Source organism: Mustela lutreola, chromosome 6, assembly GCF_030435805.1.
Source record: "Mustela lutreola isolate mMusLut2 chromosome 6, mMusLut2.pri, whole genome shotgun sequence".
In the NCBI taxonomy this organism is placed as follows: domain Eukaryota; kingdom Metazoa; phylum Chordata; class Mammalia; order Carnivora; family Mustelidae; genus Mustela; species Mustela lutreola.
This window is the reverse complement of record NC_081295.1, coordinates 70,310,507-70,336,709: the sequence shown is the minus strand read 5'-3', so window position 1 is coordinate 70,336,709 and position 26,203 is coordinate 70,310,507. Positions and strand designations below refer to the sequence as shown.

Genomic DNA, 26,203 nt, shown 5'->3' with positions numbered 1-26,203 from the left:
GTTTTTTTGGTGTTTTTTTTTTTTTTTAACAGAAAAATCAATGAATGTGGTCTGTTTAAAAATTTCTTATTTCTGTAAGTTCCTTTCCAGGCATTTTTGTCAATTTTTTACAAAATTTCAACCCTGTTGAAATATGGGGCAAACTATAATTTTGTAGTGAGAATTTTTTAAACATGTGCTAAAAAACACATTTTCACAAAGATATAAAAGTTCTTAAAATGTAATATGGTATATTTACTATGGTATTAAGTAAGTAAGTTAAGCCTAACTGCTAAAGCAAAGGCCATCTTTTGTGGATGGAGGAAATACCCATGTACTTCAATTACTGCTCCTAGGTCCATGACCAGCCACATTTCTGATTCAAACCCCAAATCCTCACTATCTCTCCAGCCTTAGCAAATCGGAGAAGAAAAGCAAAAGGCAGAATACATAGTAAATGCCAAACACATATGCGGGTATTTCTGGTGTGCCTATGTTACATTGACTGGTTTGGGAGGAGACGGAAGGAGCTGTCTGAGAGAGGGGTAACTTTTTCCAACAAATGAAAGCACTGAGGGCCATGAGCACTGCTCTTCACAGGAGAGTCCTGAACACAGTGAAAGGCTATCACAAGGGCCACAAGTTGTCTGGATTAGCACTAAGGGAGGCTCCAGACAGAAAAGCTGGCTAATCTTGTCAACTACGCTCAGATGTCCCACAAGTGTGAGGAGGGAAGCGGGTTAAATCTCCCACAGCTGTTCTCTCTCTGGGAAGCAAGTCGCCAGACCTGTGGGTTTTATGCAGCTCTGCCACCTTCTCTTCCAGCTCCTTCGTCTGTGTGGGAGCAAACTGGAAGTCACTGAGATCACTACTGCCATGTTCTTCCGGATCATAGTCCCCAAGTTCAGCCTGCAATGTGTAAGATCCCAGGAGGGCGTGCGTCACGAACGAGCAAGGCAGGCGGCCAGAGGCAATGTCCTGCCGAAGCTGAAGGCACAAGAAGTATCTGTGAGGAGCAAGAGGGAGAAAGATGGGGAAGGACATCAGTTAGGACTGCAGCACTAAGATTCCTTGAGTTGTCCTATGCCTCTGAAACTAAACAGACAATATAGGCAACTCTCGATGCCCAGAGCCAAAATCGTCTTGTTGAACAGTAAGTCCACCCAGCTCCTTGGCTCTGAACTTGTGGCTTATTCACAGCAGGTGAGTCTAACTGGCTAAGCAACAGAAGGGGAATTCTGAGCTGCTATTGCAGACCCAGCATATTAGGATCCCAGTAAAGAGCTTTGTGACTGAAGGTAAAAATTCTAATCACATAGAGTGCTCTCCTTTGATTTAAAACTGTAATCAAAATTTGCATGTCCCTCAAAAGTTGTAAAGACTAATGAAGTTTTAAAAACAGCTGTTCTTGAGCATTTGTAAGAGCTAAGGTCACCCACCCTTTATCCTTCCTAGCCTTTTCATACTAATTTCTTTTCCTGGAAAAGAAAGCTGGACAACGATTAGAAGACAATCTTTAAAGCCCTTACTACCCGTTTACTCCATCTAAAGTGGCAGCTAGTTCACTTTAGAACAGAAAAAACATGAGCTTCAGAAACAGGCTCGGCTGACCCTGTGCAACCTTGAGCAAGCTCATTTCCTTGCCCGAGGATAATTCCCCACCTATAAAATGAGAATTCTACCCCCCTTTGAAGGTGAGAATAAAAATTAGATAATATAAACAAAACATACATGTTATCTAGGAATCAACAGTTAGTTATAAAACATTCCATTTTCCACTAAATGACATGCAGAACCATGTTATTTATATTCTATGAGAAACTGGGGGCAGGGTACTACCCACTCCTTTGCTTTTTTTTTTTTTTTAAGATTTTATTTTTTATTTGACAGAGAGAGAGACTAACAAGAAGGTAGAGAAAGAGAGAGAGAGAGAAGGAAACAGGCTCCAGGGCAGGGAGCCTGATGCGGGACTCGATCCCAGGACTCTGGGATCATGACCTGAGCTGAAGCAGAGGCCCTAATCCACTGAGCCACCCAGGCACCCCTCTGCTGACATTTTAAAACTCGATTTCTACTCTTGAATTTAACTACTTGCTAATAAAGATTACCATCGACCCCTCCAAACTGAATGCCCCTGTCCTTGAAGGTTTAGAGCATATCATTCCTATTAGTAGCCAACTACCTTCTTTCTTTCTTTGCTGGTATGTCAGCCCAGTCTCCTCCTGCACTCTGTTGCATGCGGTCCAGCCCCATGGCCGTTGGGTTGGACAGCACAATCTGGACCGTGCGGTCAGCCATCACCCAGTTCAGTCATACCTAGATTACCACTGAGTCCGCTGTCAGGCGGGGCAGAGACCTGGTTTGTCATCGGCCTACTGCCACAGTTAGCAATGTAATTGCCCCGCAGTGAGTGCTCAATGGTCTTCTGAGAGAGTGGAAATCCCCTCACTGTCACTACAGTCTGAAGATTTTTATGCATGGCAGGAGCTCTCTTTCTAAGGAGGATTATATTCCCTTGATCCTGAAACACCACATGCACAACTGCATTAAATCTAGAAAACTCAAATTATTTTTAATTTTTATTTTATTTTTAGAAAACTCAATTTTAAACTAGGATTCCAGGGTATTCTGCAATTCTCGAAGTCTGATCAAGAACAGGGCTCGTTCTCCACATTCTATGGCACTTTGAAGACCTCACCATAAAGACTCCATCTATTTCTAAGATCTCGTTTTCTTTTTAGATCATAGTCTTGACTTTTCACACTAGTTCTTTCCTGACGAAGTCGAAGGCCCAGAAACTTCCGACAACTCCGGCAGCTTCCTGAACTTGCCAGCTCTACCTTCTTCACAGAGCAGGACCCGGCAACCTTCAAATGTTATTCTGAACAGTGTTCCTCGAAAGCCTCAAAAGCCACCTCAACTTCTAAATGTGCACTCAAGCCATGGGGAAGATTCGGTCCTGACATCTGGGCTCCAGGCAAGTAGCTGGTCTCAGGCTGCCTGCCGAGGCCTTCGGTTATTTGCTCAACAAACTATCTCATTCCACACACCACACACAGCGAGACTGTTCAAGCCCCATTTCAAAGAAAAACCCAAGCACTTACGGATGCCGTAAACTGCAATCAGCAGAGGACTGCCATCCCCCAAACAATTATGGCAAGAAGTGTATGTAAAGACAGGGAACTGGGTCACAAAACCCTCACTGCAGCGGTCAAAGGCATTCCTGTGGTGAGGCTCTGTCTCCAGAGCACATCAACCCGTCAAGCCTGATGCTCCCAAGCAGCTCACTGTGCAGTTATAAAGGCTACGGTCTATTATTTACTAGCTGAAGCTAATTCGATCACAGCTCACTTAGTTTGAGAAAACCCCTATCCAGCAACAAGCAGCAGTGGGCGGCAGGGAGACTTGTCATTTATCCAGATTTAGAAAGGAATCTCCTCCATTCCTCTTTCACGTGGGTATCATGCACCCTTAAGCACTGAAAGGGCCTGATGTCTGACCACAAGACCGGACTAACAGAAAGCATCAAGGACACAGGAACCACAGGAATCCAAAGCAGAGTTTTCCAGTAAGACCCTGTGCCCTTCAAAAAGTGTATTCTGAACACAGTTTTCCTTGACCATGTAATCTATGCACCTATTCTTACCAAAGCTAGTAAGTCCTATTGCTGGTAACCACCCTGAATAGGGTTAAGAGGTCAAGGCTCTTGGGGATTCAAATGTTCCTTGGTTACTATTCAGATACTCAGTCACTCTCAGAATCAGTAAATGTTCCGGCTCCTCAACTGAATCTTTTATTTGCAATTTAAGCATCTGTTTCTATAGCCCAGTCTCAAAGAAGGTGGAAATGAAATAGCTATTAGGAAAGCCTACTTACTTTATTGGGTTTTTCTTCCCCTCCCTTTGAGGTAAGAGATCACCCTCCCACCAAAATGGGCTTTTCAAAGTAATTTCCTTTTTCTACACTTCTATCACCTTTGTGAGTAATAGGAAACTAGTACACAGGTACACAAGGATTATATAATAAAAACAATCTTAGTATTAACCTGAAATATTAAATAGCAATGATTTTTAAAAGTGTAACACAAGAAACAAAGTTGTCAGAGTTATAATTTTTTAATATTCCATTACTCAACTGCGAATGGAGAAATTTTTAAAAAGTGATTAAAATTTTTGAAACTGGCAACATTTCCAACTATTTTGGAGTACACTCATTTCCAAGGAAACATCTAGAATTCCACTTATGAAAACATATCTTGGTTTTGATACTGAAATTACCATTACTCTCCCATGCACAAAAATAAATGAGAGCTGTAAGTAGAGATTTGTTTTAAAATATACGGATAAAGTACCTGGTGAGATCTTCAGTCAACTGAGAAGGATCAGGAGGATAAAACTTCACATTAAAGGTGAACAGCCAAGGAAGATCTGTAATTATTAAATATGGTTATTTATTCAACCAACAGAATGACCACTTATTTTGATAAAAATTAAATGTTATGTTCAAACAGTACACGCCAGTCCTACTCTGAATCAGTTTGGAGAATTTCATTTTTTAGTATTAAGAAAACTATTTATAAAAACAATGAAAAATAAAAATCACATACATAACCCACTATTAGAGAATAGATTCACTTTTGTTTTCAAAAGATTTATTTATTTGAGAGAGAGTGCAGGAAGGGGCAGAGAGAGAGAGAGAGAGAGAAACTCCAGTGGCCTGCCCACTGAGCTCAAGGCCCAAAACAGGGCTCAGGGTCAAAACCCTGAGATCATTACCTGAGCTGAAGTCAAGAATAGGATGCTTAACAGACTGCTCCACCCAGAAACCCCAGATTCATTTTTTTAATAAACATTTACTAATACTTCGAATGTTTTGTATGGTGACATATTATGCAAAAATTTTACTATGACCTCCACGTAATCATTTTAAGGTTTGTTTTAACCACCGTATATCTACATGCCAAATATTCCCTACTGGGTTTTTTTTTTTAAGTATTTTAAGATTTGTAGATTGTTGGGAGAAAGGAGATAATCACTGATCACTCTAGCTATTTAAGAAATGATTAATGAGTGAGCTGAAGAAAGTGTTCAAAGAAATCCCAAAGAAGGGAAAGACCAGTAAAATATCACAATATTTTATAATAAAATTATTCCCAGGTTTCATGGAGCAGGTGTAAGTATATTCATCATATGTAACATATGCTTGGCTGTACTGTGCCACAACGAATGAACAGAGCAAACAACCATGTCAGAAATGACTTAGTCTAAGTTTAAAACACTGCTGTCTGTACATTAACATTCAATTAATGGTTGCTAGGGTGGGAATATGCATTCTTCACGGTGACTGCCGACCGATAACGAAGCAAAGTCAGCACAGGATCATCAGTTCTTAATGGAGCCTTATTCTTTGTTTTCCAGATTGTACCATGAGCACACGCTTGCCTGGGTAGGACTGCAGGGAGACGTTTCTAATAGAACACTTACATTTTAGCACTAATAATGCTAAACTTTGCATTAAATGTGACCACAAAATTTCCTGGCAATATGTGAATGGTCCATCTAGCTATGGACCATTTATATAGGAACCCATGCAGGTCCTATTCATGTACATCAGAGGAAGGTTTTAAAGAAAATTTTGAACAGGAACTAAGGCTGTCAGTTTTCAAAAGTCAATGAAAAAAGATGAACGTTTACCTTTGCTATGTGCCTATTACGTGAAAAGTAACAAAGTATAAGAGCAGCTGGGGGAGCCTAAAACTAAGCAGTTCTTTGGTCCATTTTGACATGAGCAGAAAGGAAGAGGTAAAGGCAACAGCTAAACCAATCTCCTCAGCCTCCTTTCCCTATCGGAACAGCCCAGGTTTCCATTTAGAGAACTAGCTCCAACCATCCGAAAAAGCCAAATGGTATTTGTTACTGTTATTCCTCTTGCCAAACCACAGGGGCAAAGGTCCTGAAATAACTCTAAAAAAACTTCACAAATAATCAAAACAGAAGACCGTGATTCATAATCAGCAAGAGTCTTACCTCCCAAAATGAGGACTTTCCAGGACTCTCAAATGAGCAACACAGAAACATACTCAACAAAATGCCAAAACCAGACCATAGGAAACAAGTCAATGGAACATCAATCACATTTCAGAGGTTATCCTGTTCTTGCTATGGGGTGGGTCACTTACTCGGCAGGTCTGGTTTCAGATAAAGCCAAAGAACCAAGCATCCATACCTTTTTTAATTCATGTACTCTGCAGACCTAGAACAACTATACATAAGAAAAAGGAAACATTCCAAGGTTCTTCCACAATGTCAGCATAACGCTTTTGTGTCTAACTACTCCTTTTCTTTTCTTCCCCCCTTTCCATGATGAACCAAGCATAAATGGACAAAACACCAAGATAATAAATGCAGGGGGGAAGAGAGAGGGTTGGGAAGGGCTGCTGGAAAGCCAGGAGTAGTAACAGTCAGGGTGACCGACCATCCCAGTCTGCTCGGGATTGTTGGTGTTTCAGTACTAAAAGTCCTACATCTCAAGAAACCCCCATCCTGGATGAATCAGGAAAGTCATTCTATTCAACGATATCTTATTTTAAAAGGAAGAGAAAGAGGAGTCTACAAGGAGAAGAAATGGGAAAATAAGGTTTATGCTCAGAATTTTAAAAGGAAGCAGAGAAGAGACGATAGGAAAACTACCAAAAAGATAAAGGAATTCAGGGAGAAAGAAAAAGAAATGAAGAAAACAGCCATAAAGGCCCTAACATGAGACAGAAGGTGAGGGACATAAGGGAAGGGACAGAAGGGAAGTGTACAGATTTGTTAGAGTGTGTTGATGTTGGGAATAATCAATCAGCAGAGCATGAAACCAACAGCGCAAAGGGTGTCGTGCAGGCCGGCACTCAGAGAAATGGTTCCTCCCTAGACAGCTCTGGGGCCCACAGTCTGGAAGGGCTGTTGAAAATGGAGTTCTCCTGTCTATAAATTTCAGTTCTTCATGGCTCCCTACCTTTTCTATTTGGTCATTCACCAACTCTGAAGTAAATTGAGTATCCGGATCCCTAGCAGAGAGTTTTCTGGAGCATTGACGTTTCCTGGCAGATATCCTAAGACCGGCCATGGGCAAGGCCAAGTGCAGAGGCAGAACCGCTGAAGGAGCTGTGGCTGGTGAGGGGACACAGCTCAAGCCACTTTGGAAGTCTACCATGAGAGCAAAGGGGAAATGCAACGGGACGGACTAGAAACCCAGATGCAAAGAGCATGCAGAGCAGTCCTGGACAGTGGAACAAAGAGTAGAGAAGGCGATCGTCACAGAGGACTGAAGAGACGGTGTGCCCAGGCTTTCCTGCCCTGGAGTCTGCACTCCAGTACATCGAGGAGCCATGTGTCTATGCCTCTGGGGCCAGAGACAAGCCTATTAATTAAACCAATTACACACTTCCAAAACAAAGTAGACAAAGCCATCATAATTCGTTGCCTAGAGTAGAATTTACATCAACAGTGAAAGTTACACAAAGCAGCTCCTCATTCTTTTCCCAGAAGAAAGGTCAGATATTACTTCAGAGTGGTAGACATTGTGAGGGAATATTTAGGACTAGGAGTCTAGAACCTCCTGACCAGAATAGTCGTTAAGCCATGTATCCAATAAAGTCATGATTCTACAAAAATACTGTTAGTATCCTTAGCTTCCTTTATGATATAAATGCACAAATCACTAGTATTCCAGTCAACATTCCTATGAATTTCATTAAAGAAGAAATAGATGTAAAGATGAAGAAGTAAGATTATTTAAATACTCACTTCGCAGTTGTCTCTTTATTTCTTTTGCAGGATCTAGCCAGTTCTACAGGAGGAGGGAGGGAAAAAGGTTAATTAAGCCATAAAACATATTTCAGAATCCAAAAATGGAACAGTTTACAGTTCACATACTTAAGTGTAAACATAAATTCTTATTCTAAGCAGCTTTCACCAATTAGCATTCCACTGAGCTAAGTATTGATTTGTTTTTGAATGTGTGTGTGTGTGTGTGTGTGTGTTATAGATAAAACACTAAAACACTTTTAAGGTGGGTCTCTTGGGCCTCATTTTCTTGGATCTGAAAGCAAACGTCTATCCAAATGATGAGACACAATATACCTACATGTAGTCCTTATTCTGTAACAGGACTGCCAGCAGTCAGCCCCGGTGGGCACTGAAATGACAGCTGAGGCAAGGACAATAATTGGCTCTTCAAAGTATATACACCCCAATCCGACACAATTATCTCAACTACTGAAGCCTACACTTTCTTTTTCCCTGCAACTATACAATGCTCTGGAGAAACACTGTCAGGCTGGAGCTGGTCGTGTTCTTCCTGGTCTTCGTGTAACGTCCTTTAAACTTCACGCCAAGTGGGAAGTCAAATCATAAGGCACTCCCTTTCGCTTCCCCCTTTCTACCCTTTGAGAAAGGTTCTAGGAAACCACTACATCTTAAAAAAAAAAAATTTGGACCACGTGGTTTCAAACCACCTAAGGACATTAAACATTTATCTCTCCAAGTTAACAGCAAAAGATCCAACCAAAAAAAATTATATTTCATTTTTTGTCTATATATTATTTACTTCCCCTGCCCTCCTCAAGTCAAACCTCTCAAAGTTCACCTTACTTTATCTTCATTAATGCAGAACAAATATATTTTTTAAGATACAATATACTGACTAAAATAGTTAAGGTCCAGACAATGTGGAGGATAGGGGTGCTGACTCCCCCACACAGTCAAAACTCTACATATAACTTTTTTGACTCCTCCAAAGCTTAACTACTATAGCTTCCCATTAATCAGAAGGCTTACCAAAAACACAAGTCAATTAATGCATATTTTATATGTTATACACTGTATTCTTATAATAAAGAGAAAAGAAAATGTTTAGAAAATCATGAGTAATTACAAAACTGTCCTGTATTTATTGAAAGAATCTGTGCACAAATGGACCCACACCACTCAAATACTCACTTCACAGCTGTCTCTTTATTAATGACCCCATGGTATTCAAGGGTCAACTATAATTAGCTTTACAATACATAAGTTTCATTTATTCTAAAAGCATCCCAAATAACATAACATCTGTGCTTAAACAGAATTTTCTTCAGCTATATAAAGCAAATAATTAAGATGTTTGTCGTTAGGCAGAAAATAACAGCCTACTGTCTTAACAACCCTATTGAACTGGAACAACAGAACATTAACTCCCATTATTAAAAAGTGGCAAGAGGCGGCTTTGAAAGCAAAGTGGGTTTTACTACACTGCTCATGGCTTGCGTGTAGGACAGCAAGGACCCAAGGTATGCATGCTCTGTTTTAAAACTGGTGATACCCAAACGTCTCAATAAAGAACTACCATAGCTTGGCTGAGTTTCATATTACTGGTGTCCCAGCTGCACGGTCCATCAACGCGGAGGGTCAGTGGGACGCTTCCATGGTACCTTCAGAGCTAAGTTGGGGAGCAGCTCGAATTCTCCCCTTAGGAAAGAGCCTGGCATTCAGTTTCCTTGCCCTGCAGCTGCTGTCTCCCCACAACAGCTGGCCCACAAATGGCCGGGTGTGAGGGGTACACAGGAAAGAGAAAAACACCATTCAGTCTCTAGCCCAGACGAGGAGAAGCTGGGGAAGAGACGAAGGAGGGTCCGATGTGTTATGGCCTTTCATCCAAGGAAGCAACCACCACAGTAAGGAAACTGAATCAGCGACAACGGCTCGTCAACTGAAAGGGAGGAGGGACCCTCAAAACATGAACGCAGAGAGAACATGAAGGGAAACGACTTCCCTGGTCTCCAACAACTCAGACAGACCCTTCCAGGTCTCACTCTGTGACAGGTGCTACAGATGCCTGCCGCAGAAGGTGGAGGACAGGGACGCCTGGGTGGCTCAGTTGGTTAAGCAGCTGCCTTCGGCTAAGGTCATGGTCCCAGTGTCCTGGGATCGAGTCCCGCATCGGGCTCCTTGCTCAGCAGGGAGCCTGCTTCTCCCTCTGCCTCTGCCTGCCATTCTGTCTGCCTGTGCTCGCTCCCCCCCCCCCCGCCTCTCTGATAAATAAATAAATAAATAAATAAATAAAAAGAAGGTGGAGGACAATGGCGGGAGCAGCGTCATCTTCTAGGATTCCAAGGTATAGCCCTGTGTCCCCGTCACTTGGCACCTTTCATTCTCGCCTGCAGCCCCAATCCCTTGTACAACGTGCCTGCAGGGTTTCTGCACAGCATGGAGAGTGTGAAAGAGCTCTACAGACCCAGGAGATGAGTGAGAAGTTTCCTCGCACCAGCCAGCCAAATTCAGATGCGGTGTCATTCTCCCGGCCCCTTTCCACAGTATGGCCAGCCAGAATACTGGAAGACTGAAGTGGCTTCTCTCCCTTTCTTCAGATCCCGACCCATACACGAAGTGGGCTGAGTTTACTGATGTGACCCAACAGTGGCAGCAGAAGGGACTCCGGCCACCTGCCGACTGGTTTTCCCTTTGCTGAGCACGCTCACTTCCCCAACACTCCCCGTGGAGTCAGGAGGTCTCCCCAACCCTCCCGCAACTCTGCAGGGGTGATCAGAGACCCCATTACCTGTATCCTCCACAGCACTCAGCAGCTTTAGGCAACCATTAAGTACTAAATTAAGAGCTGTTGACTGATATCTGCCCACTGCCATGCTCTGGTCCTCTTAAAAGACCAAAGTTAGAGTACTTTTATTAGAGTGCCTATTATTTGAATAATTAGCTCTGGTGAGTACCAAGATCCTGAGTGGGATTCTTACCAGACACATCTACAGAAAGATAAACCCTTGATTATGAATTGTTACATATAGATTCATAAGACGCTGGTGTTAGGAAAAACCTGAGAGACAATTTGGTCTAAACGTCCACACATAACGGGTATGGCCTCACTCTTACCTAAGTGTCCATGGCTACTGGCACATATCTGGAACCATGAGTCACTTGGGCTCATCAGGGCCCCCTACTCCCTTGGCTTTTGTAACACTCCAAACTTCTACAATTGTGTCACCTCAAAAGAATATTTGGTCCCCCTACACGGTGCTTCTGAAGCCTTAAGGGTTTACCTGAGTCCCCTGAAGACCTAGTCAAAACATAGATTATGACTCCTATGTTCACCGTAAGGACCTGGAATTTTCCTTTCTAACAAATTCTAGGTAGTGCCTATGCTGGGGTCTCCTGGACCATCCCTTGAGCAGTATGGCCACAGATGGCTTTTAATCTATTTTCCCAAAAGTTGAAGGTAGACATTTTCAAGTCCTTTAACTGGCTTGACAGATAGACACCCAGCCTTCACTCGCTAAATATTCTATTGTTGACAACCTCCCGCAGAAAGCCCTAGCAGATCACGGCCTTCCACGTTCCCACATACAAGTGTGTCATTGAACTCCACCACATCACACTAAACAGCTGTATCCAATAATGTCAAGCTCCAAAGTCTTTCTTCTGCCAAGGTGCTAACCACTCCACCGGACAAGGAGGAGAGGCCAAGCCCATCAACAGCAGCAGCCCATTCATGGTCCAGATGGGCTGCTGCCTGGGCGGCAGGCCACTGAACAAAGCAGACCTAGATATGGAACCAGGACACCGTCACAACACCTACCTCCAAATTCCTCCCCCTCTCCCAAACCACTGCCAGAAATGTCCATCTCACCTGATTCCCTTTCAGGCTGGATGCTAAGACCCCAGAGTTAGAAGTTTTTTCAAAATGCTTAACTGTGCCTTTCTCACTAACTTGTGGTGCTTCTCAGTCTGGCCAGGTCTGAGACATTGAATTCACCCAGCTCTATATTACTGAATGTTAAAAGTGTAAGTTTGCCTAAAATCTGCAATTTCCCTTAAGAATTTATAGCGCTGAAGCAGATCCCCTTTGTTATACCTTTGCCTAAATGAGGTCTGACAGAACACTGCCCTAATGCTGGTGTTAGCTGAAAAGCTATAGCTTTCTGTGTTACAGCAAAATGTTCACCATGGGGCTCCTGGGTGGCTCAGTGGGTTAAGCCTCTGCCTTCAGCTCAGGTCATGATCTCAGGGTCCTGGGATCGAGTCCCGCATTGGACTCTCTGCTAGGCAGGGAGCCTGCCTCCTCCTCCCTCTCTCTGTTTCTGCCTGCCTCTCTGCCTACTTGTGATCTCTCTCTGTCAAATAAATAAAATCTTTAAAAAAAAAAAAATGTTCACTATGCATCTGGCAGAACGTGATTCAAACTTCTGCCTTTGAATTAGAAGTTGCCACTGGACTGAATATAGAATTTTATTAAAGAATAGTTTATATATGACAAAGTTTAATATTTGTGTTTTTAGCTTGAGTTTCTGGAGGGAAATGGTCACGCTATCAGACAAACACTTCAATCAACTTTCATAAAGTTAGCTGTGGATGACAACTACACTTGTAACAAACTCCTCTTTCGATATGGCTTGAAGCAAAATAACATAATCCCTGGGCCAGGTGCCAAACTCTATTAACATCAAAAATTCAAGACAATATTTTTCCCTTTAAAGAGAGTCCAAAACCCTTAATGATGGTTCCAGTTAGACATGAATACAAGAACTATATGGACTCAAATTTCCATATATAAATGAGCAACATGTTGCTTGATTCCACATATTTTTAATGGCATTTTCCATAGTAAAGTTTACATAAAACTTCTCAAGAGACATTAAAAAGTTCTAACAGTAATAATGATAGATTTTCATACTTAAGAGTAAACTGAAAGGCTTCCAACCCAAGATCTCAACCAGGAGACACAGTACTACACTAAAAGTGAAGAGAAGTTTAGATTTTCTCTCCATGGAAAATTTTCATACAAATAACTATGGGTTTACCTCACCTTCAACTTATGTTGAAATAAGTCACTGAAACTTCTATAAATACGGATAACATCCAGCATGAAGCAAGCAGCTTAAGTTCCTGTACCGTACAGTATCCTATTGTTGAAACTGCATGGGTCATGCTCAACAGGACTGATTAAGCTAAGCTGATACAATGGAAATGATATTCTGTGGAAAAATTAAGACACCATTCAAATCTACTTTAGAAAAATAAGAGGTTTTTTGCCTAGACATCTTGAGGACTGAATTTTGTTTTCATCAGTGACAAGGAATAAAAAATTATGCAAAAGTTATGAAAGCACATCAGATTATACATGAAAAATATACTGTCAATTACATGTGAGCATTCATGTTCTGACAAGTCCGCATCTCAGAAAGGAACCCCCCCGCCCCGTTTATTCCCTCCATGTCATATGATTAAAGCCTAGATAACAAAGCCTGTGCCTAACTATATGGGCATTTTCATCTCCCATGTCACAAGAGAAACTACAAGGTAAAATAAGGAAATAGGAGTTCCTTTTCAAACTTTTGCACATTTCATCAATCAGTGAGGATCCTATATAGAACCCCTCTCCAAATTTAACTTTATCCTAATACTCTCTGCCTCAAGGACCCAAGCTTCTCCTGAACTCCAGCCATCCCCTCTCATGCAGAACGTGAGGTCCTGTCACCACACAGGGTTCACCTCGTTAGACTTCATCATCCTACTCTTAGGTACAACCCCTTCCTCTCCTAATTTTCTACCCATTTATTTTCACGGCAGCTGCTCTTAGCTTCTTTTCTCCCAAATCGTTATCCCATTTCAGCTTCAGCATGTTCCCTCCCGGGTCCCCGTGAATAATCAGCTAGATTACCATTCCAGCGGCAGCTCCCATTTTCTAGCTCATCCATTGATCTTACCATAACCACTGCCAACTGGGGACCCCCACGATACTCCACTTCTCCATTACTACTCCCAAGGTGCAGAGGGCACACACCAATATATTCTGCTGCCATCACTACTATTTGAGCTCCAATCTCGGCTGCACTGTCAACAGCAATCCACATACTTGTTCTTAGTCGCCTGCCTCTCTGGGTCCCCAGTGCTACGCCCTCGTCACTTTTAGCAGAGGGTTCAGAGCTCTGAGCCCACACTTCACTTGACACAGACTTACTTCCGGCTGCACCACTCCTGGGCTTACTGCTTGCAGACTCAGGGGATGAAGCTGCTCGTTTTACTCAAGACTTACCCTCTTCTTGACTTCAGAGTCCTACATCATCATCCCTTTCCTCTCTCCCCAACCTTACCCTTTCCTCAGGCATCCCCACAGCCAAAGCCGAAGTTCTTTCCATCCAAGCAAATCTGTCAACCCCCCAAATCCTTAGGAAATGTGCTGTACTGTCCTATATAATAGCCAGCAGTCACAAGAGACTACTTACATTTAAACTTGTACTATTGAATAAAATTTCACTTCACTTCCTCAGTCACACCAGCCATATTTCAAGGTATCAATAGCCATCTGTGGTTCATGGCTGCCATACTAGATAGACAGAGCAGGTCTAGAAGATCTCAGCATCATCAAGTTCTACTGGACGGTGCCGGCCTCTATTCTCTTTTCTCATTCTCCCACCTGACCTCTCCTCATAACCAAATTTTCTTAAATATCTCAGATTCTTCTTTTTTTTTTTTCTCTAAGAGTTTACTTACTTATTTGAGAGCGAGAGAGTGAGCATGAACATGGGCTGGGGAGGAGTGAGGAGGTACCAGAGAGAGAGGAAGAAGCAGACTCCCTGCTGAGCAGGGAGCCTGATATGGGGCTCGATCCCAGGATCCCCGGATCATGACTAAGGCAGGCGCTTAACCAACTGGGCCAGGCAGGTGTCCCACCCCACTCTCATAGTCAATATACTGTTAACGTTCCTCATCCCTCACCTACCCACTTCCTGATCCCCAAACATCATGTAGCCAACACCCTACCAGTATTTCCAATTTAGCAAAATGAAAATGAGATTTTATCTCCACCCCCAACCCCAAACTGCTGCTCCTCCTCCAAAGTCCCTTTGTAAAAAAAAAAGTCTACAACAAGCTTCCCAGCTACCAAGCGCCAAATGTGGGACTTATTCTGCCAACCCCTCCATCGCCCTCATGCCACAGAGATGGTGGGCCACAAAGTCATCTACAGACATTCCCTACTCAGTATCTCTATCTCTTTATCTTTCCTCCTTATGTCATACCCTAGTTTCCATCACCTCTGGTCTAGACAACTGACCTTCCTGCCTCTGGTCTCAGTCCCCTATAATCTCCCTCCAAATCATCAACAGGTTACTCTTTCTGAAATGCAAACAATGTCACGTTCTAAAAACCCTTCCTATCAGGATAAAAGTCCTTAGCATAAGATACAAGACCTTCCAAAAAAATGTTCTTTGCCTAGCTTTCCCAGGATCATCAGGATTCCCCACAAGGCACCCGAAATTTACCCATGATGTAAGTTAAATTCTGTGCTTGGAGCGCCTGGGTGGCTCCGCTGGTTAAGCAACTGCCTTTGGCTCAGGTCATGATCCCAGGGTCTTGGGCTCAAGTCCTACATCAGGCTCAGGGAGCCTGCTTCTCCTTCTCATTCTGACAGTCCCCCTGCTTGTGCTCTCCTACTTTCTGTCAAATAAATAAATAAAATCTTCAAAAAAAATTTTTTTAAATAAACACTGTGCTTGCTGAGGAAACACAGCTTCAAGACAAGTACCCAGCTCCTCCTTCCAACTTGCCAGTTGCTCCAGATCCCTCCTGTACAGAGACTCAGGGGCTACCGCACCCTGCAGTCCCGTCAAATAGCCAGAAATTTCTCATGCACACTGTCCTTGTTCACACTGGAGCTACTCCTTTTCTTCCGGGCAGAATGTCCCTTTTCTGCCCCCATCCAGTATATTGGTCAAAATTCTCAATTTCTAGGACAGAATGTTATTTCTAACCTGCTAATATCACTTCTAAAATTCGTAGATTTGCCAATATACAATAATATAAAATTTTCAGACCCTTGTCAAGCTAATAAAACTTGCAAGTGTCCCCTAGCTAGTCATTAACAAATGTCCAGCTGATATTGAGGACAGGGAATATTAAATTGTGTCATTGAACTGAGATTACTAGAAACCTATGTACTCAGATAATATTAGCCTGACTGTCATGGTCAGGTTTGTGTCCCCCTAAAATTTCTATGCTGAAATCCTAATGTCCAATGTGATGGTGTTAAGAGGTGGCGCCTTTGGGGATAACTCGATCATGAGAGTGGAGCCCTCATGATCAAGATTAGCACCCCTTATAAAAGCCATTCCATAGAACTCCTTTATCCTTTCCACCATGTGAGGACACAGCAAGAAGACAGGGACTGTAAATCCAGAAGTAGATCCTCACCAGATACCAAATATGCTGGCACCCTGATCTTGAACTTCTAGCCTTCAGAAATGTGAATGATTTGTTTTGATAAGCCACCCAGTCTGATATTTTGTTATAGTAACCCAAATGGACTAAGAAACTGACCAAAAAGTTTTATCTATTTTCTGTCTCCAAATGTGTGAGGGATAAGGTTATATCCCACCTACTTAACACAGCCCATAACATAACGCCCTTCAGTATCCCATATATAAATAGCGATACGACTATTTTTAAACTGGGAAGAATGGAATCATGGCATAGCCAGTGAGCCTAAGTGGTGGGGTGGGTGGGTACATGTATGGGTGCCTGGGTGGAGTTAACAGTAAGAAAGACTGGATAGCAGAAAAATAGGATTCCTAGTTGGAAATTTGTCCCACAGCTAATTCTGACAAGAAGGAAAAAGTCCTTGGGGCGCCTCAGTGGTACAGTCCATTAAGCATTTGACTCTTGGTTTTAGCTCAGGTCATGATCTCACGGTCATGAGATGGAGCCCCATATCGGGCTCTGCACTGAGCTTGGAGTCTGCTTGGGATTCCCTCCCCTCTGCCCCTCCTGCACAAGCTCTTGGGAGCTCTCTCTCGCTCTCCCTTTCTTCAAAAAATAAATAAGTCTAAAAAGGGGGGGGAAGGGGATGTTGCTTTAGAGAAGCACTGGCATGGAATCTCACAATCAGTACTGGTAAGTCAAGATGTCCCTTAGATTTATTGATACTATTACAAAAATATCAACTGGAAAAACTCATATCGGGAACACAACACGTAATACTTTCCATCAACCCATATATGAAGTCTTGCAGGATGTTTTTAGGATTTCATAAGATGAAAAATCCCTCTAAGGCAAGACGACATTCTTCCATTTTTCCAGTCAGGATAGCTATAAAATAGTGTACCCATTTTTATGCCTTTAACTGACAAAATTAAGGACGATTATGGTTTGGTTTTTTTTTTTCCTTCTTAGTTTACCTGGTTTTGAATCTTACCTTCAATTTTTACTGCCTCGGTGGCCTTGGGTGAATTATTTAACTGTTCTAAGCCTCAGCTCAAAGTGTGCTTAACAATATCAACTTTTTAGGGCTGTAGGAGACAACATATGTGAAGTCATAGAACCTTGCTTGCAGCATTGTGAGAATCCCAAAACGATCGGCTATTAATAGTCATGTTTCTTTTGTTTAGACATGGAGCTCACAAATTCACAACCCTGAGATCAAGACCTGAGCTGAGACAGGAGTCAGATGTTTAACTAAATGAGCCACCCTGACCCCCATTCGGAATATTTTTTATGTCACTTTCTAATTCTAAGATAAAGTTATAAATAAGTATGCCTAACTTGGAGCCTCAATATAAATAGGATATTCCTGTCCAGAAATAAAACCACCACACTGAACTCTGGAGTTCCACCATGAGAATTTCTTCCATGCCAGAAGTCACTTTAAAAAAAAAAGGAGGCGGGGGGAGACACAGAGAGAGAGGGAGAGGAAGAGAGAGAATCTTAAGTAGGCTCCACACCCAGCACAGAGTCTGATGTAGGGCTCAATGTCACAACCCTGAGACCATGACCTGAGTCAAAATTAAGAGTCGATGCTTACTTGACTGAGCCACCCAGGCAATATTAGCACTCATTCTTTAAAATATATATAAAATTTACTTATTCTTCTAAAAGTTGTTATCTGACCTAAAGTAAACATGTCTTGAAATGACATTCATGATATGCCCTACCATCCCCCTAACTAGGCCCTCCCCAACTCACTAAATGAGATCTCCATTCATCCAAAAATCTAGGCCTTACTGGTGTTATGTCAGCAGATTGCTTTTACCTCCTTCCTCAATCTCTCTTAAATTCGTTATCTGACTAGGGTGATCTGGGTGGCAGTTGATGAAGCATCTGACTCTTGGTTTGGGCTCAGGCCATGATCTCAGGGTCCTGGGATCAAGCCCCATGTTAGGCTCCCCACTCTTCAGGGAGTCTGCTTGTCTCCCTCTGCTCACTGTCTCTCTCTCTCTCAAATAAATAAATAAATCTTAAAAAGAAATTCGTTACTTGTCTTTTGCTACCACAACTTCAACTGAGGCCATGTCCTCCTTTTGGTGAGCAGTGCTGTTTAACCCCCTCTCATCCCACCCCCCAATAGCTCAAGCCCACCCACTTTAGGTCTCTCCTTCCTCAAGCAGCATTCACTCTTAGCTGTCCTCACCATTAATACTGTTTCCTATAGAGCAGTAACCAAATTTTGATAACCATATAGCTTTTTCTTCACAGTCTCCTCAGCTGGAACATAGTGGGGACATCTGCGAAGACAGTCTTTGTCTTAACTATTTACTGCTGGATTCACAGTAATACGCTGGTTTGCATGCAGGGAATTTATTTATTTATTTATTTATTTTTTAAAGATTTCATTTATTTGACAGAGAGAGAGTAGGCAGAGAGGCAGGCAGAGAGACAGGAGGAAGCAGGCTCCCTGCTGAGCAGAGAGCCCAATGCTGGGCTTGATCCCAGAATTCTGGGATCACAACCTGAGCCGAAGGCAGAGGCTTTAACTCACTTAGCCACCCAGGCACCCTGCATACAGGGAATATTTTTAACCTAGAGTTTACCATCTTCACTAATTTTTAGTATATAGTTCAGCAATACTAACTATACTCACATTGATGTGCAACAGATTCTGAAACTTCACCTTGCACAGCTGAAACTCTATACCCATGGAACAACAGCTCCCCATTTCCCCCCCTGCCCTAGTCCCTGGCAAACACCGTTCTACTTTCAGCTTCCACGAGCTTGACTATGGATATCTCATATAAACGGAATCACAGTGCTTGTCATCTTTTTGTGACTGGCTTGTTTCACATAATGTCCTATAGATTCATCCATGTTATAGCATGTGACAGGATCTCCTTCTTTAAGGCTTGATAATATTCCATTCACCACATTTTGTATCTACCACATATTGTTTATCCAATTCATTCATTGGTGGACACTGGCTTGCTTCCACCTCTCAGCTATTGTGAGTAATGCTGCAATGAACATGAGTCTGCAAATCTCTCTTCAAGATCCTGCTTTCAGTTCATTTGGGCATATACCCAGAAACAGGATTCCTGGATCATATAGTTCTATTTATAATTTTTTGAGTGACCTCTATACTGTTTTCTGCAATAACTACATGATTTAACATTCCCACTACCAATGCACGAGGGTCCCAGTTTCTTCATATCCTTGCTAACATTTCTTATTTTATATTTTTGCTAGTGGTCATCCTAAAGCGTATAAGATGGCACAAAGGCAGTATTTAATAAATATTTGTTAATGTCTAGAAAGACTGAGGCTATAAAAATAAAAGGGTGTGGAGTTCCTAGAGTAATGGGAAGAAGTTCTGAGAGTACTGGGAAGAAAGGGTGACACAAATGAGATTTGTGCTAAATGTCTAAATAGCAGATGGAAGAAGTGGTCAATTCTCCTCAAGTGGGGAACAGGAGAAATGGTAATGGAAAGCGGTCAAGGGGAATCCCCTGGAGTAGTGTTCTTAAATCTAAAGTAGGCATTCAAATAAAGGATGTTCCAAATGTAAAGAACAGTATGTTCAAGCAGATATGGTACAGACCAACAGGGCTCTTGTTAGGAGAGAACTTTGGTGTGCAGTGTATGTATGTGGGAGGTTAATGAGAAATGAAACAAACAAAGTAGGGCTTTGTCAGTCATACTGATTGGGTCAGATTGGATCCATTCAATGGTGCTAAACCAGGGAGTGCCAAGATCCCATATGCACTCCTGAGAACTCTGTGTAGCAACAGTGTGAAGTGTGATCCTAGGGGCCAGGGACCAGACCATTCACCCCCATAGAAGGTAACAAAATCGTCACAGCAAGAGAGGACAGGGGTCTAAACCAAAGCCAAAACTGAGGACCAAGAAAACTATGCAAGGTATGTTATCGGATAGAAAATACAGACCTCTCTGACTGACAAGCAGTGGAAAGAGTGGAAGTGACCAATATCCACTCTTCAGGGGACAGATGAAGTTTAAGGGGAAGATGCCAGTTTGCTCTAAGACAACTGAGTGCAGTGTCCAATAGGAAGTTAAAAAGAGTCTGAGATTCAGGTCAAAGACATGGACTAGACACATATGTTGGAAGTTATAAAAATAAAAACTAGTGAATCCTACTATCTAAATACCACTCTTTCACATGTAAATCTAGGGTTGCAGAAATACCAGATGTCTTTATGTAGCATATCCTGTTTCTACTAACAATATGTGTTCTTCTCATATTTTACAATATGCTAGATGGTTTCTCTCTTTCACAAAGTTTAAATGCTCTTATGACTCTCCCCATATGTAATCTCAGGAAAAAGTGGATAATGATGGGCAAATTCCCATCACTTCCTCTTTGATAGTTTTGAGGACCAGCAGAAGGGCAGAGGATTAGAAATATTATCAAGAACCACCTTTTCATTTCATGTCTAAAAGGAGCACCTAGTTTATTTAGTCAAATACCTAATATGTTACTACTTCTGAGAAAAGTATTCTAAATGGAATTCTAATAAGAATACTTGAATACTATTCTGCAGCAGGCATGCAATTTAATTGTCTTTTGTTTAAATGTGGAATTAAACCACCAATTAAGTAGTAAAGCTTTAAGACTAAACAAATTGAGAAAACTTGATTTATATGTAATTATCACCCTTAATTCCCTGTATTTCATTACCAGGACACATAAACAATGACAGCATGTGGGCAAATAAACTTCACCGCCTATGTTCCTCAACTCGCTATTTTGTTCTATTGACTGTGACAAAAATGTTAGATACAAGAAAGTAACTATCTCAGCCCGATCTCAGCGAGTCTCTCCACAACCTCAGTCTAATAGAGCTAAAAGGGCTTCACTCTAGGGTGCAACAGGATGAAAACTTTATCCTACACTCAGTCCTACACTGAGTGTAGCCCTACACTCAGTATCTTCTCCCCCAGTTATATCCCATTACTTAAAGTCAAGTAAAAGAGGAAACAGTCCTTTCTTAACAAGGAAGAAAGAAAGTGCTAGAGACTGAATGGATGTGTGAGGCCGTCCATACCCTTTGTAGTTGAAACCTAATCTCCAGTGTGACAATATTTGGAGGTGGGGCCCTTGGGAGGTGATGAGGTCACGAAGGTGGAGGCCTCGTGAACAGGAAGAGTAAGTAGTCCCCTTATAAAAGAGGCTCAAGAGAGGTCCCCATCCCTTCCACTTGTGAGGACACAGAAGGCATGCCCTTATGAACCAGAAAGTGGGCCATCATCAGACACTGAACCTGTGCATATCTTGATCTTGGACTTCCCAGCCTTCCAGCATTGTTGATAAAACACTGAGTCTATGGTACTACGTTAGAAATGCCCAGACTAGTCGACTAAGACAGAAGGCTGCAGGTTAGTTAACTGCCAGACTGGATTAATAGTTCTTTCTTTAATAGTTCTGGTAAAATAGTTGACCGTAATCGTTCTCTCCTTAAAATTACATACAAAACTGAGAGGCCCTGACACTCCCTGGAATGCTAATGGTCAGCATCAAGCATTACAGCAGTCTGATCCTGTTGGGAAATTCCTGGAGCAGAACAATCTCAACACTCTTGATGTCAGGCAGAGTTACAAGGGGTCCGAACCGCTCGAATCTACTACCTGAATCTACCTCACCTCCTTTTTTGCTTCTCAGTAACCCAAGAGGGCAGAGAATGCGTTTACCCCACACAGCCACCACAATCTGTACAGCAAGGCAAACGCTCTCTCCCAAGCGTCCAATACTCTTGACATTCCTTCCCATTTGCTTCCTTCCCTGCTTTTCAGGCATGCTTAATTTCTACCATACAAGTGAAATTCAAGAGCTAAAAATCCAACATAAAAATTTTTAAATCAGTTCTTTCAGTCTCTAATAATTAACACCGAATAAGACATTCCATTCTCTCTGCTTACAGTATTAGTGGAAAAACATACACACAAGGGCAATAAGTTATAGGTGATTCTCTTTGCATGGGTTTTTTATATTTACCAAATTTCTAAAATGGATATAAAATGTCATAAATTTTAACGCAAAATTTTATACTGCATAAAAAAAATACAACATTTTTCTAAGAAGATACAAATAAACGTGAATCATTTCACTTACTTTTTGCTCAGGGCTTTCCTGAAATAGAAGTCCAAAGTAGTCCTTCTCCAGAAGATTGAGATGTTCACACACTTTGTCAAATAACACTTGTCCCTTAGCACGTTTCTGAGGGAAAAGAAAAGGTATCTTTACTTTTCAAGCACTGAAGATTCCATGAATACTATAAATGAAGGAATTCACATCAGATAATATTTAGTGTAATATAAAATGTTTCCCAATCTTTTATAATACAAAAGAGCGACGAACAACTTTTTCACTTTAGAATCCTCGCTCTCCCCACCATATATACAAAGCATAAATTCTAGAATGAAAACATGATCTAATGCTCTATGCTTTACTTTCTACTCCACAAAAATATAAAAAGGACTCAAAAAGTAAGGTGCTAGGAGTTCATTTAATTTTTAAATAGTACAGAAATATGTCCAAACTGCCCCTCTCAATTCCTTAAGGTGGCTTATGTCCTCTCTACAAGGCATTCCCCCAGGAAAATTATCTGACCCTACTCTTCACTGTATCTTAACATCATTTATCCCATCAGTACTTAGGTTTGATTTCTGTTCCATGATATTGGTAGAACAGAAATAAAATTGTTTTCAATTCAAGTTAGGCTTTCTCTTGATAATGATAAGACATTCAGTCTTCAAGACAAAACTTTAAGATACTAACAGAACTGGGAGAATAAAATCAGTTGCCTCCAAGGATGTAACAAACTTTTGCCTTAAATAGTTTGCTGTATTTTGTTTTGTTTTGTTGGGGCTCCCTGGGTGGCTCAGTCAGTTAAGCGTGTGTCTTTAACTCAGGTCCTGGGGTCCTGGGATCAAGCCCCACCTCAGGCTCTCTGAGCCTGCTTCTCCCCCTCCCACCATCTCTCTCTTGCACTCTCTCTCTCTCAAATAAATAGAGAAAATCTTTAAAAAAAAAAAAAAATGCTTTAAGAAACTGCTATCCACAGAGATATAAAAGACTTTAACAGCCACAGAAGAAAAGTTCATTGTCTAATCGGTGACAAAACATAAAGCAGTGACATTCCCAATTAAGATGCATATCCCTGGGCAGGCCCAACTGTGAGGTCTCAGACACAGGCCTCCCCTTACCCCGCAATGATATAAGCAGCTATTGGACCTCAAGTGAAAACCGAACCCGCCCTCAGACATTTTCATCCTCAGGATGAATGCCCTTACACTCTCAAAATGGATACTCATTCATTCATCCACTGTGTGGAAATAAATGTCTTTCACAGATGTATCTTAAACAAGGCAGTAAGATATGAAGGACATTTAATGTCAAATAAGTACAACTCTGATAAGGGACTGCAAAAGGCAGTTTCAGAGAAACTCAATTCAAGGGCTGGTTTCTCTCTAGCTTTTTCTTCCTAGGCTTCGTGGAAGTAGAGGTGGAAAACTCATGTCTGAAAGACATGCAAAGGATAATCTGGAACTTTCATTACCGTACCTTTTATAATAATGTTTCTTAGGGGGAAAAAAAAAAAGAAGAATAGAATTATACCAAACAGTAGAGGGAAGAAGGATAAAAAGACAAATTATTTCAGCATAGTAAGCACTGTACCTTGACCACTTACAAATTATGTGGCCAAGGAAAAGCCACTTTACTTCTACTTGCCTTAATTTGCACATCTGTGATATGGAGCAACAGAAGGCACCATGGGAGCAGTGAGTGCTAAGTGAGCTATAAGACATCCAAGGAGCTTAGAACAGTGTGGGTGGCATACCGGGCTTAATCAATATTGGCTCTTATTATTAGAAGCTGGTGAGCTCTATAACATGAAAAGTGACTGATTTCACTTATATGAGATTTTTGGCTTAAGCTTTTACAGTGAAAGGCTCTCAATTTCATTATTTGATCTGCATGCAATTATTAACCTATATAATTAAAATTCTGAGCTTAGAGGTATCTTAAATTAATTTTATGAGGAGAAGGGAACTCAAAGCATGATGGCTGGCTTTCTTAAACATACAGTAAAAACTATGGTCTTTTTATAGGAACCTGGAATAGATATGAAGAGATATGGTTGCAAATAAAAGAATTTCTTTTTTTTAAAGCGAGAATGTGCACATACATGGGCAGAGAAGGGGTGCAGAGAGAGAATCTTAAGCAGGCTCCACGTTCAACATGGAGCCCGACACAGGGCTCAATCTTGTGACCCTGAGGTCATGACCTGAGTGGAAATCAAGAGCAGGACATTTAACTGACTACCCAGGCACCTCAAAGAATATTTTAGAGATAATCAATAATTTAAGATAGAATTAGTGAATTCTCAGACATGAATTTCAACAACATTGTTCACTTCTGAATGCCCAGTGACCAGAAAGCTGTCCATCATAACAGCTGGTCAAAAAATGCTTACTGATTCAACTATGTAGTATACTATATGTAACATACTTATTTTTAATTAGATGATATTTCACCTCTTCAGGCTTCTAGTGACTGACCTTAGCTACAATTTCAGCATCCACTTTGTAGTTAGGAACCTTCCTTATCTGAGATGGCAAAGACAGCAGTCAGCTACAGCTTAGACCACACCTATCTACTTGGACATCATCCCCCATGCATTTACGAGATACAAAGGACTCGCAGGGAACATTTTATCTACTATAAAACAGAGATCAACGTCTTATTTAGAAAGACACTAAAAACTCAGCAGAAGCTAATATAAGAAGTTGAACTTCAATCAAATAAAGTTCCCAAACTTATCATCTCTAAAAATGTCTTGCTCTATGTGACAACTACTTTCAAATGAGCAAACTACTAAAACCAGTTAGCTGTAGATATCATGAAGAAATGTCACGGAATCAAAAGGAAAGTCATACTATTTTATGGTAACACAACTTGAAATTAGGGTAAAAAGGATATTTCAGATAATAAATGTCTATGAAAATACATCTACCTCAGTCCAAAGAGAAAACATATTCCAACACAGGATCAGAGTGAAACTTTATTAGTAAATCATACTTTCTCACTGGTTTCAGTTTCAAAAATAGAAACATGCTCTCACGGATTCCCCTGAAGGACTAAGGGGGAAACATGCACAAAGCTCAGCACCACAACTGGGCGGTGGTGTGCTGGGCAGCCCAGAGGCAGCAGCACAGGGGGTGGAGTCAGACCCAGTCCCCTGGTCATTCAACAGCCTGTAGGCACTTTACTGTTACTACACAAGCGTGACGATAGGCAAGCCACTGAGTCTCTGTAACTGTAAAAGGAAATCACAAGTATCTTACAGCTCACTGTGAGGGCCAAATTTTCCCAGTGAGACAGTACATTCACCGTGCCAAATCAAGTGCCCTACTCGGCCAGCTGAATCCTGTTGGCAACTGTTCTTTCATTAGTCCACATGCAACAAATGCCAAAGTATCTTCTAGAGGCTCAGACTGCTTCTCTGCTATTCTCTCCTCCCCTTCTCCAGGAAACTGGAATGTGAAATGCTTGATTAGATCTTAACTGCACACAGATATTACTGAAGCTTCCATTCAACCTCTCCACCCTCCATGCACTCAAAGTCTGGCTGGAAGATAAAAATGCAGAAATACCGTGGGGCAGGTACTGAAAGATACAAATACCAAGTGATGAGTAACGGGGTTGGAGAAAAACCACAGCTTCACCAAGACTGTGGCATCTGAAATAATCTGAAAGGAAATTACTTCCATCACAAGGCAGAGAAAGAACATATTCGAAAGAACTTCTTTTTCACTTTGGATGTTTATAGAGTCTGATGGAGCCAATTTCTCTACAAAAGATACTGGAGAATAAAGTAAGAGGGAGAAAAATGACCCATCCATAATGGACAAGTCATACACAATGCCTGCCAGGTATACTGTTCCACTCTCAGAAGACTGCCAGAGCT

The 26,203-nt window shown here is 41.6% G+C and overlaps 1 protein-coding gene across 21 annotated transcripts in view; it reads right to left on the bottom strand.

Annotated features, from left to right (window-relative positions):
• The window catches only part of EPB41L2 (erythrocyte membrane protein band 4.1 like 2), a 207,876-nt gene that overhangs the window by 58,280 nt on the left and 123,393 nt on the right, over positions 1-26,203 (bottom strand). For all 21 annotated transcript variants that reach the window (XR_009354637.1, XM_059177554.1, XM_059177559.1 and 18 more), the window contains exons 4-7: positions 22,345-22,449; positions 7,770-7,812; positions 4,331-4,406; positions 767-985 (exon numbers count right to left, since the gene is read on the bottom strand). Coding sequence is in view for 20 of the 21 variants with exons in the window: in XM_059177554.1 (XP_059033537.1) it covers positions 767-985; positions 4,331-4,406; positions 7,770-7,812; positions 22,345-22,449 (443 nt within the window). In the remaining variant the exon portion in view is untranslated. The remainder of the gene's footprint in view (positions 1-766; positions 986-4,330; positions 4,407-7,769; positions 7,813-22,344; positions 22,450-26,203) is intronic.